The sequence below is a fragment of the Bombina bombina genome, chromosome 1 (assembly GCF_027579735.1).
Source record: "Bombina bombina isolate aBomBom1 chromosome 1, aBomBom1.pri, whole genome shotgun sequence".
NCBI classification, from domain to species: Eukaryota; Metazoa; Chordata; class Amphibia; order Anura; family Bombinatoridae; genus Bombina; species Bombina bombina.
This window is the reverse complement of record NC_069499.1, coordinates 614322062-614339598: the sequence shown is the minus strand read 5'-3', so window position 1 is coordinate 614339598 and position 17537 is coordinate 614322062. Positions and strand designations below refer to the sequence as shown.

Below are 17537 nucleotides of genomic sequence, written 5' to 3'. Positions count from 1 at the left end.
TGTGGTGAGGGGTGTATTTATAGGCATTTTGAGGTTTGGGAAACTTTGCCCCTTCTGGTAGGAATGTATATCCCATACGTCACTAGCTCATGGACTCTTGCTAATTACATGAAAGAAATGTTCTACACTTGTGGATCTTCTCCTGTAATTGCACCATTTAATATAAATAAGGATTACAGGGCTCCTTAAAAAGACATACAAACCCCATATTTATCTTTCATTATTCAGATAGAACATAACAATTTTAAACAACTTTCCAATGTACTTCTATAATCAAATTGTCTTTGGTTTCTTGTTTTCCTTTGTTGAAAAGCAGGGCTATAAGCTCAAGAGTATGCACGTGTCTGCAGCACTATATAGCAGCAGTTTTGCAACAATGTTATAGATTAGCAAGAGCATTAGATGGCAGCACTATTTCCTGTCATGTAGTGCTTCAGACATGTGAATGCTACCTATCTAGGTATCTCTTCAACAAAGAATAACACGAGGACAACACAAATTTGATACTAGAACTAAATTGGAAACTTTTTATTTATTTTAAATTGTATCCTATGTAAAAAAAAAAAAAGGTGTTTCATATCCCTTTAAACTGAAACATTTTCAAATAAAAAATGTATAAGATTTTTTTACAATCTAATATGTACTAAATCATATGTTTAATCACAATGTAGTACAGCTAGCCTTGCTTCACAATCAAGTAAGATGCAATCAATGAATCCTTTAATGTAGCACTAAACAAATATTGTGTACATTGTGCGATAAAGATTTTTATTCATTTGCACATTATATAAAGTTACAGTTTGGAAACCTTAATGAATAATTTAAACATAATGAGTGATATTCATTACTGTGATAGTGAGCTCCAGATTTATTCTTTTTACTTCTATCATGTTCATCGCTGTTACATTGTGTAATGTACGATCATGATCAGGTCATTTAAGTGCATAAATAAAATGCCCTAATGTAGTGCAGCAGAAAGGTTAATCACATAGATAAAGTATGTTTCAGAGCATCAATGCACTTTTGGGAACTTGCTAAACACATCTGGTGAGCTAATGACAAGAGGCATATGTGCGTAGACTATACACCAATCACCAGCTAACTCCCAAGCTTCAAGTGTTCCTTAAAGGGATAGTAAACACCAACGTTGTTATTGTTTAAAAAGATAGATAATTCCTTTATTATTCCCCAGTTCTCAGATCTTTTTTGACAGACTTGCATTTTAGCCAATCAGTGCCAACTCTTAAATAACTCCACGTGCGTGAGCCCAATGTTATCTATATGAAACACATTAACTAATGCCCTCTAGCTGTGAAAACCTGTCAAATCCATTCAGTTAAGAGATGGCCTTCAAGGGCTTAGAAATTAGCATATGAGCGTACCTAGGTTTAGATTTTAACTAAGAATACCAAGAGAACAAAGCAAATTTGATGATAAAAGTAAATTAGAAAGTTGTTTAAAATTACATGCCCTGACTGCATCATGAAAGTTTCATTTGGATTTTACCATCCCTTAAAAAACATATCTGCTCAGGGGTGCATACAACTTACTAACTCCTGCTTCTGTTTTCTCTCCCACAACTTCCCCATGTACTTCCTTTAGACTGTAAGCTCACAAGTCCGCCTGTCCTTACATAAAGACGGTTTACAGCTTACAGTGACCCAAGGGCAGGGCCCTCTACCCTTTATGATTTATGTAAATGTCTTCTGGTTATTGTACTTAACAACTGTACACTTAATGCTACAGCGCTGTGTAATATGTTGGCGCTTTATAAATAATAATAGTGCATTTATGTTCCTTATCTTACCTAGGCATGTTTTTCAACAAAGGATACAACGAAAGCAAAGTAAATCTAAACAATAGAAGTAAATTGAAAAGTATCTAAAAGTTGCATGATTTGTCTGAATCAGACTTTCTTACAAGTGTATGCAATTTTAAATGTGACTAGGATGGAAGAACATGGAACAAGTGACAAGAAAACTAAAAGTTTTTTTTTTAAAAAGCTGTTTACTTTTTGTTATTATTTTGGAGTATTTAATGTTTTGCATTAATTTACTTCTTGCATTTACGGTTTTCATTTCTGTACTTTTAAGTTATATGGGTGCAATTTCCTCTCTCATCACAAGATGGCAATAGATTGCTTCTCATAAAAAACAAAAGAGTGGCACATTTTATAATAAACCTGAACATCTCTGCTAAAAACACAACATATTTCCCTCTATATCCAAATTCACTGTTGGTAAAATAGTCTATGCAGTCAACAGTATGTGGCAGAATCAGGCAAACGGCAGTATAGCTGGTATTGTATTATGTACCAAAAGCCTCTTTGGGAAAGTAGAAAAAGGACAGATTTCCATGGCAAATTACAGGAAAATAGAGAAAATAAATATTGAATAAACTGTATATTATAGTGTGCTTAATTTCCCTTCACACTAAATTTCACATCCTTAGTAACCTTAGCAACAGTAGAAAGGGCTGGAGAACCCGGACTCGATTGATCCCATCAAAGGGGCGGAGCTTTGGTCTTTGAATTCTGTCCCTTTACTTTTGACATGGCTGTGATACTTGCAGTGTGGCTATTGCTCCATAAGAAGACAAACTGACGTAGAAATTATGGATGTATGGGGCACGGATTGTGTCTGTCCCTTTTAGAATATGACAGATATTGTGAAGCGAGGGGAACTAATGCGTCCAAACAAAGTGACATCCTTGTGTCACTTTATTTGCTGCTGTTCCTTTCCCCTATAAAATAGGCTCATCCACACAGGAGCAAACAATATGCATTTTAGTGATGTCCGTTCATTTGACATGTGCTTCGTACTCCTTTAACAAATATACTGCAGAATAAACACATTACTGGTCCCATCTTTTGCATGAACAAAAATATAAAGGAAGAGAGAGCATTATAATCAGGTCCAAGGATTTCAAATAAACGTTGTCTACCGTCCAAATGGGGAGGGGGCATTTATGATGGAGGGATTTTACAAAAAGATGAAGCATTTGGATATGTTCTTGCAGCGTGACAGATACCTGTATATTGCCCTCACTCTGGAGTATAAAAGAGGGACTATTGTAACATGGACTATTCCTCTCTTATGAAATCGCTCTGGTGCAAAACTCAAAGATTTTTTGGATATTCATTTCTCTGGAGGCAACATCAGTTCTGGAGAAAAATCAAACTCATTTTGTCCCAACCAGAGCTCTGGAAGTTCTTTAGCTCTGTCAAGACCTAACTCAAAAACCAGAGACATTAAGACTTCCTCATCAATATAATCCAGTTCAAACATGCCACCACCTATATGTGTCTGTCCACTCAATGTCCATGGCTGGATATTCTCAGAAACCTGATATTGACTATTGAGTCGTTGAAGCTGCATGCTGGCTAAAAGGTGCTGTTGTGATGACAGCCCAAGGTTGGCCTGCTTAGGAGGTGATGTGCCTTCAGAGGTCCTTGTGGCAGATGTACCAGTAAAATGAGGTGTCTCCATTAAAGATTTCTTGTTTCCATTCACGGCTGATGGAAGATATGGACTGGTGGTCACAGTTTCTATGTTCTTCATATCCAAAACTTGACTTTAGCTAGCTTGTTAATACCTGCTGGAGTGAGAGAGAGGAGTAGCGTTAGGTTAGTTATCATACTTATTATTTAAGAATATATTAACATCGACATATTAATGGTTTATCTCATTGCTAAGTTTTATGTGATATGGCCATTTATATGAATATCTTCTTTACACACTATTTGCATATACATTTTCAAAATAGTTGAAACTATATATTTAATTCAAAGGGTAACATGTCCGTTGTGTGTTTCTTTTAGCCATTAACAGGGCCAACCTTAACATTTGCAGGGCAAGATAAATTTGTGGGGGCCCTCAGCCTATTGCTTTTATTCCCCTCCACTGTATGCCATGCCCCTTGTATGGCCCACCTCTGTGCCAACATTCAGTGATACCTATATAAAGAATAACACAAAACATTAGACCTCTTGATACCATAGAAACTTCTCATAAAATAAATACAACATATACATTGCACCATCTCATAACCTCACCGCTGACAATGCAGGGGCCCCCAAAGAGCAGGGCCCTGGGCAGGTGCCCCTCTCACCCTGCCCAAAGGGCAAGCCTGGCTATGAACACCTGATATCAATTATGTTAGTTTGATCCTGCTAGTTATCATACTTATTATTTAAGAATATATAACATAAAGACATATTAATGGTTTATCTCTTTGCTACATGTTTAATGTGATATGGCCATTTATAATATCTTCTTCACACACTATTTCCATATACATTTTCTAAATGGTAATTAAACTATATATTTAATTCAAAGGGTAACGTGAGTTGTGTGTTTCTTATAGCTATTAACACCTGATATTAAATATGTTAGTTTGATCTTGCTAGTGCTTCTACTAGTGCTCGTTAGGCCTTTGAAGAAGGAAATTAGTTATCAAGTCAAAATGATTTAGTGCAATCACATAGTTAATGCGTGGAGACAACAGCATGAAAGGCTAACACCACAAAGTAAAAAATCTACAATTCATTATGGTGCAGGAAATATTTATGTGCAAGAATTTTTTTACCTATTCTAGAGTTGGTGACTTGCCCAAGGTCAAGTACACTTTAGTAAAGTAGCACTGCGTTCTGCAAAAGCATGCCAACCTTTCTGTCTGAAAGTTGTGTGATTGGGGATTCATTGTCTAGGAGGACAAAGGTCCTAAACACACATCAAAGCTTTGTCAGGTGTATATGAATCCAAAGAAGGTCAATGAGTGCTAATTTGTATGGTTTTCTTTCCACAGCGACCGGTCGTCAACCCCCACTGAATATCTTTGGAACATTCCCTAGACACTAACTGTTATGCTCAAAAGAAATACAGGAATAATGTTGATAGTAAAATTCTGCAAACAAACTTTATAAAACCACAGAGTTAAAGCAGTCATTAAATGAAAATGGTGGTTATACCAAATATTGAGAATTTTAGAATAGCTGATACAGGTAGCCTTGGAAGACTATTTTTTTTTTGAGCTGGGAGTGTCATAATGTTAAAGTAGAAAAACCACGACACATGTGAGAGTACTCAAATACTTTGATAATATAAAAACAAGCTTTATCTTCAAAATGAAAAGACTAACTCTCCTAGTATACTAACCAGATCAGCACTTTCACTTTTGCACCCCCTCCCAAACAATACAAAAAAATAAATAAAACTGTAAGTACTTATTTTAGGCTCAAGACCATATATACCATACTGGTGTGTATAGTTATGTTTCATACATTATTGAATGCCCCCTATATAGCTCTGTGTAATAAAAATGAATGATAAAACAATATTGTAAACAGGAGTGTATATTTAAACAGTATAACATTATTTTTGCCATACACTACTAGCATACAGCGTACTCTTTCTTTAAATACAACATCCATGGTATGTCCAAACAAAATGTAACCAAGTTTTAGCTAGGTAACTGAATATTTTTGGTCTTATAGTGAAAAGAACTTAAATGGACATGAACCCAATTTTAAATATCAATTTACTTATATAATCTAATTTTCTTCATTCTATTGGTAGCCTTTGTTGAAGAAACAGCTATGCACATAGATGAGCTAACATCAGGAGAAACATATTTTTAGTCACTCCTGAGCCTACCTAGGTATCCTTTTCAACAAAGGATATCAAGAGAACAAAACAAAACATAATTTATGCTTACCTGATAAATTCCTTTCTTCTGTAGTGTGATCAGTCCACGGGTCATCATTACTTCTGGGATATTACTCCTCCCCAACAGGAAGTGCAAGAGGATTCACCCAGCAGAGCTGCATATAGCTCCTCCCCTCTACGTCACTCCCAGTCATTCGACCAAGGACCAACGAGAAAGGAAAAGCCAAGGGTGAAGTGGTGACTGGAGTATAAATTAAAAAATATTTACCTGCCTTAAAAACAGGGCGGGCCGTGGACTGATCACACTACAGAAGAAAGGAATTTATCAGGTAAGCATAAATTATGTTTTCTTCTGTTAAGTGTGATCAGTCCACGGGTCATCATTACTTCTGGGATACCAATACCAAAGCAAAAGTACACGGATGACGGGAGGGATAGGCAGGCTCTTTATACAGAAGGAACCACTGCCTGAAGAACCTTTCTCCCAAAAATAGCCTCCGATGAAGCAAAAGTGTCAAATTTGGAAAATTTGGAAAAAGTATGAAGCGAAGACCAAGTTGCAGCCTTGCAAATCTGTTCAACAGAGGCCTCATTCTTGAAGGCCCAAGTGGAAGCCACAGCTCTAGTAGAATGAGCTGTAATTCTTTCAGGAGGCTGCTGTCCAGCAGTCTCATAAGCTAAACGAATTATGCTACGAAGCCAAAAAGAAAGAGAGGTAGCGGAAGCTTTTTGACCTCTCCTCTGCCCAGAGTAAATGACAAACAGAGAAGACGTTTGTCGAAATTCCTTAGTTGCCTGTAAGTAAAATTTTAGAGCACGGACTACATCCAGGTTGTGCAGTAGACGTTCCTTCTTTGAAGAAGGATTTGGGCATAAAGAAGGAACAACAATCTCTTGATTGATATTCCTGTTAGTAACTACCTTAGGTAAGAACCCAGGTTTAGTACGCAGGACTACCTTATCCGAATGAAAAATCAAATAAGGAGAATCACAATGTAAGGCTGATAATTCAGAGACTCTTCGAGCCGAGGAAATAGCCATTAAAAATAGAACTTTCCAAGATAACAACTTTATATCAATGGAATGAAGGGGTTCAAACGGAACGCCCTGTAAAACATTAAGAACAAGGTTTAAACTCCATGGTGGAGCAACAGTTTTAAACACAGGCTTAATTCTGGCCAAAGCCTGACAAAAAGCCTGGACGTCAGGAACTTCTGACAGACGTTTGTGTAACAGAATGGACAGAGCTGAGATCTGTCCCTTTAATGAACTAGCAGATAAACCCTTTTCTAAACCTTCTTGTAGAAAAGACAATATCCTAGGAATCCTAACCTTACTCCAAGAGTAACCTTTGGATTCACACCAATATAGGTATTTACGCCATATCTTATGGTAAATCTTTCTGGTAACAGGTTTCCTAGCCTGTATTAAGGTATCAATAACTGACTCAGAAAATCCACGTCTTGATAAAATCAAGCGTTCAATTTCCAAGCAGTCAGCTTCAGAGAAGTTAGATTTTGAAGTTTGAAGGGACCCTGTATCAGAAGGTCCTGTTTCAGAGGTAGAGACCAAGGTGGACAGGATGACATGTCCACCAGGTCTGCATACCAAGTCCTGCGTGGCCACGCAGGTGCTATTAGAATCACTGATGCTCTCTCTTGTTTGATTCTGGCAATCAATCGAGGAAGCAACGGGAAGGGTGGAAACACGTAAGCCATCCTGAAGTCCCAAGGTGCTGTCAGAGCATCTATCAGGACTGCTCCTGGATCCCTGGATCTGGACCCGTAACGAGGAAGCTTGGCGTTCTGTCGAGACGCCATGAGATCTATCTCTGGTTTGCCCCAACGTCGAAGTATTTGGGCAAAGACCTCCGGATGAAGTTCCCACTCCCCCGGATGAAAAGTCTGACGACTTAAGAAATCCGCCTCCCAGTTCTCCACTCCCGGGATGTGGATTGCTGACAGGTGGCAAGAGTGAGACTCTGCCCAGCAAATTATCTTTGATACTTCCATCATAGCTAGGGAGCTTCTTGTCCCTCCCTGATGGTTGATGTAAGCTACAGTCGTGATGTTGTCCGACTGAAACCTGATGAACCCCCGAGTTGTCAACTGGGGCCAAGCCAGGAGGGCATTGAGAACTGCTCTCAATTCCAGAATGTTTATTGGCAGGAGACTCTCCTCCTGACTCCATTGTCCCTGAGCCTTCAGAGAATTCCAGACGGCACCCCAACCTAGAAGGCTGGCGTCTGTTGTTACAATTGTCCAGTCTGGTCTGCTGAATGGCATCCCCCTGGACAGATGTGGTCGAGAAAGCCACCATAGAAGAGAATTTCTGGTCTCTTGATCCAGATTCAGAGAAGGGGATAAGTCTGAGTAATCCCCATTCCACTGACTTAGCATGCACAGTTGCAGTGGTCTGAGGTGTAAGCGTGCAAAGGGTACTATGTCCATTGCCGCTACCATTAAGCCGATTACCTCCATGCATTGAGCCACTGACGGGTGTTGAATGGAATGAAGGGTGCGGCAAGCACTTTGAAGTCTTGTTAGCCTGTCCTCTGTCAGGTAAATCTTCATTTCTACAGAATCTATAAGAGTCCCCAGGAAGGGAACTCTTGTGAGTGGAACGAGTGAACTTTTCTTTTCGTTCACCTTCCATCCATGTGACCTTAGAAATGCCAGCACTAACTCTGTATGAGACTTGGCAGTTTGAAAGCTTGAAGCTTGTATCAGAATGTCGTCTAGGTATGGAGCTACCGAGATTCCCCGCGGTCTTAGTACCGCCAGAAGAGCACCCAGAACCTTTGTGAAGATTCTTGGAGCTGTAGCCAATCCGAATGGAAGAGCCACAAACTGGTAATGCCTGTCTAGGAAGGCAAACCTTAGGTACCGATAATGATCTTTGTGAATCGGTATGTGAAGGTAAGCATCTTTTAAATCTACAGTGGTCATGTATTGACCCTCTTGGATCATAGGTAAAATTGTCCGAATAGTCTCCATCTTGAACGATGGAACTCTTAGGAATTTGTTTAGGATCTTTAAGTCCAGGATTGGTCTGAAAGTTCCCTCTTTTTTGGGAACCACAAACAGATTTGAGTAAAACCCCTGTCCCTGTTCCGATCGTGGAACTGGATGGATTACTCCCATTAACAAGAGCTCTTGTACGCAGCGTAGAAACGCCTCTTTCTTTGTCTGGATTGTTGACAACCTTGACAGATGAAATCTCTCTCTTGGAGGAGAGTATTTGAAGTCCAGAAGGTATCCCTGAGATATTATCTCTAGCGCCCAGGGATCCTGAACATCTCTTGCCCAAGCCTGGGCGAAGAGAGAAAGTCTGCCCCCCACTAGATCCGATCCCGGATCGGGGGCCCTCAATTCATGCTGTTTTAGGGGCAGCAGCAGGTTTCCTAGTCTGCTTGCCCTTGTTCCAGGACTGGTTAGGTTTCCAGCCTTGTTTGTAGCGTGCAACAGCTCCTTCCTGTTTTGGTGCAGAGGAAGTTGATGCTGCTCCTGCTTTGAAATTACGAAAGGAACGAAAATTAGACTGTCTAGTCTTGGCTTTGGCTTTGTCCTGAGGCAGGGCATGGCCTTTACCTCCTGTAATGTCAGCGATAATCTCTTTCAACCCGGGCCCGAATAAGGTCTGCCCTTTGAAAGGTATATTAAGCAATTTAGACTTAGAAGTAACATCAGCTGACCAGGATTTTAGCCACAGCGCCCTGCGTGCCTGAATGGCGAATCCTGAATTCTTTGCCGTAAGTTTAGTAAGATGTACTACGGCCTCCGAAATGAATGAATTAGCTAGTTTAAGGACTCTAAGCCTGTCCGTAATGTCGTCCAGAGTAGCTGAACCAATGTTCTCTTCCAGAGACTCAATCCAGAATGCCGCTGCAGCCGTGATCGGCGCAATGCATGCAAGGGGTTGCAATATAAAACCTTGTTGAACAAACATTTTCTTAAGGTAACCCTCTAACTTTTTATCCATTGGATCTGAAAAAGCACAGCTATCCTCCACCGGGATAGTGGTACGCTTAGCTAAGGTAGAAACTGCTCCCTCCACCTTAGGGACCGTTTGCCATAAGTCCCTTGTGGTGGCGTCTATTGGAAACATTTTTCTAAATATCGGAGGGGGTGAGAACGGCACACCGGGTCTATCCCACTCCTTAGTAACAATTTCAGTAAGTCTCTTAGTTATAGGAAAAACCTCAGTACTCGTCGGTACCGCAAAATATTTATCCAACCTACACATTTTCTCTGGTATTGCAACTGTGTTACAATCATTCAGAGCCGCTAACACCTCCCCTAGTAATACACGGAGGTTTTCCAGTTTAAATTTAAAATTTGAAATATCTGAATCCAGTCTGTTTGGATCAGAACCGTCACCCACAGAATGAAGTTCTCCGTCCTCATGTTCTGCCACCTGTGACGCAGTGTCTGACATGGCCCTAATATTATCAGCGCACTCTGTTCTCACCCCAGAGTGATCACGCTTACCTCTTAGTTCTGGTAATTTAGCCAAAACCTCAGTCATAACAGTAGCCATATCCTGTAATGTGATTTGTAATGGCCGCCCAGATGTACTCGGCGCTACAATATCACGCACCTCCCTCTGAGCGGGAGATGTAGGTACTGACACGTGAGGCGAGTTAGTCGGCATAACTCTCCCCTCGTTGTTTGGTGAAATTTGTTCAATTTGTACAGATTGACTTTTATTTAAAGTAGCATCAATACAGTTAGTACATAAATTTCTATTGGGCTCCACTTTGGCATTGCAACAAATGACACAGGTATCATCCTCTGAATCAGACATGTTTAACACACTAGCAAATAAACTTGCAACTTGGAAATACAATTCAATTAGAATAATATTAAAATGTACTGTGCCTTTAAGAAGCACAGAAGATCTATGACAGTTGAAAATTAATAAATTGAAACAGTTATAGCCTCAATCCTTGTAAACAACACAACTTTAGCAAAGGTTTAATCCCATTAGCAAAGATAATAAACGTTTTTTATCTCAGTCAAACTATAATTCTCACAGCTCTGCTGAGAGAAATTACCTCCCTCAAAATAAGTTTTGAAGACCCCTGAGCTCTGTAGAGATGAACCGGATCATGCAGGGAATACAATGAGTTGCTGACTGAAATATTTGATGCATAGTAAAAGCGCCAAAAAACGGCCCCTCCCCCTCACACACAGCAGTGAGGGAGAACAGAAACTGTCAGAAAAACAGATTAAGCAACTGCCAAGTGGAAAAATAGTGCCCAAACATTTATTCACACAGTACCTCAGCAAATGAAAACGATTTTACATTCCAGCAAAAACGTTAAACATAATCTCTAGTTATTAAACAGCTTTATGTATTTCTTACAGTGTAATTCTAGTGAAGTACCATTCCCCAGAATACTGAAGTGTAAAGTATACATACATGACATTATATCGGTATGGCAGGATTTTCTCATCAATTCCATTGTCAGAAAATAAAAACTGCTACATACCTCTATGCAGATTCATCTGCCCGCTGTCCCCTGATCTGAAGTTTACCTCTCCTCAGATGGCCGAGAAACAGCAATATGATCTTAACTACTCCGGCTAAAATCATAGCAAAACTCTGGTAGATTCTTCTTCAAACTCTGCCAGAGAGGTAATAACACACTCCGGTGCTATTTTAAAATAACAAACTTTTGATTGAAGATATAAAACTAAGTATAATCACCATAGTCCTCTCACACATCCTATCTAGTCGTTGGGTGCAAGAGAATGACTGGGAGTGACGTAGAGGGGAGGAGCTATATGCAGCTCTGCTGGGTGAATCCTCTTGCACTTCCTGTTGGGGAGGAGTAATATCCCAGAAGTAATGATGACCCGTGGACTGATCACACTTAAAAGAAGAAATTAGATTATAGAAGAAAATTGGAAAGCTGTTTAAAATGGCATGCTCTATCTGAACCATGAAAGAAAAACGTTGTCCTTTTAAGAGGCCATAAAAGTCAAAATGTAAAATTAAACAAAACGAAAAGAATTGTTCCAATTTACAAAAAGATGGTACAATAAAAAAAAAAACCTATTTACTTCTAATACGAAACGTAGGAATATATAGAATAGAGAGGTGTCTCATGTGCAGGATCATCAGATATACATATGAGTACAATACAAACATGAGCCAAATGGATACTCACATATTAATAGAGCACACCAATGTGCTAGTAGGTGCAGGCTGTAGAATTATCGGGTGTAACAGCTCACCCCCAGCTCGGATTTCCTATGTGCATAGCATGCAACAAGACTGTCAGGTACCTAAAAAAAGTCAAAATGTAAAATTGAACAAAAAGAAAAGAACTGTTCCAATTTACAAAAAGATGCTGCAATAATAAAAAAACAACTTTCTATTTACTTCTAATATGAAACTTACTTAGTTTTCTTGGTATCTTTTTACTGAAAAGCAGGTAGTCTGGCTTTACAAGGATGCTTTAAAAATGCTTTACACTGTTCAAACTGCTGCCAAAGTTTTTCAAGGCGTGCAAACTACCTATCTAGTGTTTAAAGGGACAGTCTACCATAGAATTGCTATTGTTTTAAAAGATAGATAATCCCTTTATTACCCATTCCCCAGCTTTGCATAACCAACACAATTATATTAATGTACTTTTTACCTTTGTGATTACCTTGTATCTAGGAACCTTCTTCCAGCCCCCTGATCACATGACTGTGACTGTTTATTATCTATTGTCTTCCATTTAGCATTGTGTTTTGCTAAATCTTAAATAATCCCCTGTGCCTGAACACAGTGCTATCTATATGGCCCACGTGTACTTTCTGTCTCTTTGTGTTGAAAAGAGATTTAAAAAGCATGTGATAAGAGGCAGCCCTCAAAGGCTTAGAAATTAGCATATGAGCCTACATATGTTTAGTTTAAACTAAGAATACCAAGAGAAAAAAAGCAAATTTGATGATAAAAGTAAATTAGAAAGTTGATTAAAATTAAAAGTCCTATCTGAATAATGAAAGTTTAATTTATACTAGACTGTCCCTTTAAGACTATCATGCAAATTAAGTGCATTGGAACCTTTTTAAAAATCATGAAAGAAAAAAATGGAGTTGATGTCCCTTTAACACAAAGAACAAACCCCTACTTGAATTCCCTTCTGTCATGCAGCTCTATCTAGGCAGATCTCCACTTGTCATGTATTAGAGGGTGTTATGAAACAGCACTAACGGCTCCTCCCCAGCAGTTACAATAGGTTCCAGCTGTTCAAACAGTAAAATACTTCCCATCTCATGAAGTCTGTGTTTATACAGATACATTGGGATTAGACACACAATAGGATTGGGTAGGAAAACCAACACTTCCTATACATTCCAAACACACTTTTAACAGACTGTCTGAAGAGCCTTTCCTGCCTTGTAAGTTTAACCCATCGTTTTCAAGAGACAGCGTATGCTGCATTAAAGGGACAGTCAACACCAGATTTTTTGTTTTAAAAGATAGATAATCCTTTTATTACCCATTCTCCAGTTTTGCATAACCAACACAGTTATATATATATTTTAAGTTTTATATAAATTTTCTTTATTGAGATCAAAGATATGATACAGCCAGTATATATTCAATACAAAACAATAAACCTGACATGTTGTGTCCAAATAGCATGCAGAGCAGAAAATGCACAAGTATACAATGAATGGCATGTATATATGTAAACAATAATTGGAAAATTCTTTCTAACCTCTTCATCAATCTTAACCATATAGAACAAATATATCAAAACCGTAAAGTTAACGACGTGCCTTTTTATCCAATTCTGTATAGTGGTCCCCCGGGTCTTGTCCAACCTATTTATGTAAGGGAAATGAGGAAAAAAGGAAAAAAGATAGGGAAAAGTGTTTAAGGAGTCATATGAAGAAGGGGGTGGGGCAACACAGTTATATCAATATACTTTTTACCTCTGTGATTACCTTGTATCTAAGAACCTTCTGACAGCCCCCTGATCACATGACATTTTATTTATTATCTATTGACTTTCATTTTAGCCAATTAGTGCAGTGTCTGCCACAATTCACAGGCATGCTCACAATGTTATCTATATGGCTTACAGGAACTAGCTCTCCCCTGTTGTGAAAAGCAAATACAAAAGCATGTGATTAGAGGCGGTCTTCAAGGGCTTAGAAATTATCATATGAGCCTTCCTAGGTTTAGCTTTCAACTAAGAATACCAAGCGAACAAAGCAAAATTGATGATAAAAGTAAATTGGAAAGATGTTTAAAATGACATGCCTTATTTGAAACATGAAAGTATTTTTTGGACTTGACTGTCCCTTTAATAGATAGGTTCTATGTAGGAGATAAGTAACCTGGCAATAAGCCCTTAAAGGAACATAAAACTGCAAAACTAAAAGGCACTTTGTTATGCAAAGGGATTAAACACATAGTTAAAGTTAGTTTCAGTAGTGCCCTGCTTCTCCTGGGCCTACCTAGATATGCTTTTCAACACAATATACCAATAGAATGAAGTAAATTTGAGAACATAAGTAAATTAATGTCTCAAAATGACATGCTCTCTCTGAACTATGAAAGTTCTTTTGAAATCCAATTGTACATAGACACACACTTCAGCATCTATATGATCAGATTTCATAACCTTTTTTATGCAAAATAAGTAATACATTTATATATTGATCTTTTATATGTATGATATGTATGTGTCTGTCTCTTTAATGGGTTACATTATATGATCAATCCCCATGAATGTGATTTTATTTTTAACCCATAAACTGAAGTAGCTAAATGTAAAATATCAATAAGGAAATGACCAATTGGTGAATTATATTAATACACAACTTTATAAATGACAATTGCAGAATAACTATATTTATATGTATATACTTTAAAAATACAATCACTGTCATTTGACATTATTAATAGACTATTTAAAAAAAAATTAAGAACAGGGTACCTACCTTGTAGAATTAATAGATATACCCAAAGTTCAATTGATTGTGAATATTTATTGCTGTAGTCTTGTATTCTTCTGATTATCAGCAGACATGAGATCGGATATAGGTAGGAACCAGTATTTGTTCTAATGTTCCGTACAGTCTTTGCTCGCAGTGCACATTCTGAGTCAGTGTTAGAAAAACTCAGCAATGTGGACTGCCTGTGTGTCTAGGAAACTGAACTAATAAATATCCTGTGATGAAAACTGGAGCCAGGATTATCTGTCAGTCTGAAACAAGATATGAAGTGGAACATGAAGGAGTGGCTCAGTACTTACCCACCCATAGGCAATGGAAATCTGACCCACTGTTAATTATCAAGAGAGACTCGATCAGTGCCAGATTTCTTTATAGGGTAGATCTCCTGATTTTACACTAGCAGGATCGATTTAGACCGTCCTTCTAATATAGTGATATGAAAGATCCAAACGATGCAGTATGTCTTCCCAAAACTAGGGTGATCTCTTGATAGCAGTTTATCAAATCAGACTCAAACAGTGATGGGTTTATAGGTTTATATCAAAACCTTCTGACTGCAGATTATCAAGAGTCTCAGACAATGCAGAATATTGTGACAGGGTCAGACAGCGAGGGTCTTTATCTAAGGTAGAGTGACTCCCTGGTTACACATTAGCAAGTCTGGCTCAGGTGGGTAACAGTGCCAACCTAATGTAGGACGACTGCCGAAAAGGAAGATTATCAGGGCAGGTTCAGAAAGTACTCAGTTTCTCATTTATTGGAGTAGCAGTGAAAAGAGTAATTGTGTATGCTCCCTCCCCCTTGCTCATGCCTGCAGCGCACTAAACAAAGGATAGATTGTCCAAGGTTAATTAAAAAGAGAGAATTTGCTTGGTTATCATAAAGTTAATTTGAAATAAAACAGAGCAGCTCCACTCTAACCAGCGCTTGTATTTACAAGCCAGGCTTCTTATAACATTGATGTTCAAATTGATGTGTGCAGTACATTAGTTCACTTGCAGTTTGAAGGCCGAAATGAAACAAACGTACAGATATTTCATAGGATAAGAGAGAGAAAGGGGTTATGGGTCAAGGTTTGTGTCGCTAGTATGAAGCATGGAGTCTAGCTCAGCACTTGCAGGTTGACTTACAAATAGAACAGGATGCTTTAGGTCACATAATATTTCCCCTCTGGAAACAGACAAATGAATTGAGTTATGATGCACATCACCTGTCACAGAAAGGAAAGAGCTACAGAGCTTTGTACATTTCACTCACTATGTTTACAGTCTTAAGTTACTCAGTAAAATTGTTTTCATGTTAATAAACCACACAGTTTTAAAAAAAAAAACATTTTAATATCCATATGAAACACATTAAAAAGCAACAATAAAAAAATAGATATTTTTATGTTTAGGAAGGTAATGCGCAGAGTAAGAGGAGGGACAGAAGGTAAAATTCAGACAAATACACATCACCAGCAATGCACTGTCTGTATATAAAATGGACCTGAAGCCCAGAATGGGCCAGGACAGGAGGAAAACATCTCATGCTGGATATTCTCAAACCACTCTCTTCAGGTTATCTGAAAGAAGTAAGATCGGTGAGGCAGAGTTAGCAGGGTGATGGATGAGTAACAAATAAAATATATAAAAAGAAAAGGGAATTATTTTAGGAAAATTTAGGGTTTGAATACTGAAACAAAATGGTTACATGTGACAATAGGGAGCTGTAAGGTGCATCATCACTAGGAAAAGAAAAGGCACAGGCTCATACATGGGGACACAGGCTCAAATAGTAAATTGTTCTGGAGCAGCAGTTCCTCCATTTACTAATCCTGCATAAAAATTTGCAGGAGCTAAGCTAACATTAAAGAAATAACAATAAACCTATGCACTGCCACCATCTCCATCAAACTACTACAGCAAATAAATACATCAACTACTCCACTGCTTTGGTGGCTACTTAATGTTTAGTAAGTATTAAGTATTATTTGGGGGACAGAACTGTTTTTCCAGTTGGCAAAAAAAAAAAAAAAAAGGTTTTGGTTATCTCATCCATATGTATTTGTCATTGGGAGCAATACCTTTTGCTTTAAGTTGTAGAACAATCTTTGCTAGTATTGTGATAGTGTGTGATACCTGTTTTGTGCTTTACTCTGTGATAAAGCAGAGTTTTTTTGCAACCCTATAGTATCAGGTCCCTGCTTCATTGTAGGCTTGCAGCAGTTTCACTGCATTTAAAGCTGACTTAGGAACACTCTTCATATAAGGGTTGGGCTCTCTTTCCCACTCCTCATTGGGTAGTTCTTTTTTCTAACGTCAGCTTTTCTGTAGCTAGTACTCCTGTACTTAAATTTTCAGTATAGGTGGAGGTTTCAACAACGCCCCCCCCCCCCCCTCCCAAAAATGAAAAACAAACAAAAAATAAACAAAAAACAGACATGTTCAAATAACAAAATAAATGCAAATGTGCTACATGTAAACAATTTAATATACTCCAACAGGTAAAATGTATCACAGGGAATACGTTAAAGAGAAGACGCTGTCGCTTTAAAGGGACATGCCACCCACATTTTTTCTTTTATGATTTAGAAAGAGAATGCAATTTTAAACATCTTTCTAATTTACTTATATTATCTAATTTGTTTTATTCTCTTGATATTCTTTGATGAAAAGCATATCTAGATATGCTCACTAGCTGCTGATTGGTTGCTGCACATAGAAGCCTCGTGTGATTGGCTCACCATGTGCATTGCTTTTTCTTCAACTAAGGATATCTAGAAAATGAAGCAAAATAAATAATGGAAGTAAATTGTAATGTTGTTTAAATTTCTATTCTCTATCTGAATCATGAAAGAAAGATTTTGGGTTTAGTGGCCCTTTAAGTATTTAACTGCCATTAGGTCAATTTGTTTCACAAT

At 38.1% G+C, this 17537-nt stretch overlaps 1 protein-coding gene and 1 long non-coding RNA gene across 3 annotated transcripts in view; one reads left to right on the top strand and one right to left on the bottom strand.

Moving 5' to 3' along the window:
* LOC128645772 (uncharacterized) overlaps window positions 1–17537 on the top strand; it is an 87880-nt gene that overhangs the window by 5798 nt on the left and 64545 nt on the right. The gene's annotated exons all lie outside the window — the stretch shown is intronic.
* The window catches only part of HDAC8 (histone deacetylase 8), a 126066-nt gene continuing 120370 nt past the window's right edge, over window positions 11842–17537 (bottom strand). The window contains exons 11-12 of one of the 2 annotated variants that reach the window (XM_053699003.1): window positions 13451–13495; window positions 11842–11959 (exon numbers count right to left, since the gene is read on the bottom strand). In XM_053699003.1, coding sequence (XP_053554978.1) covers window positions 13455–13495 — 41 coding nt within the window. In that variant the 3' untranslated portion in view covers window positions 11842–11959; window positions 13451–13454. Of the gene's footprint in view, window positions 11960–13450; window positions 13496–15950; window positions 16200–17537 lie in introns of those variants that run through there. The other variant, XM_053699004.1, reaches the window with a different exon arrangement.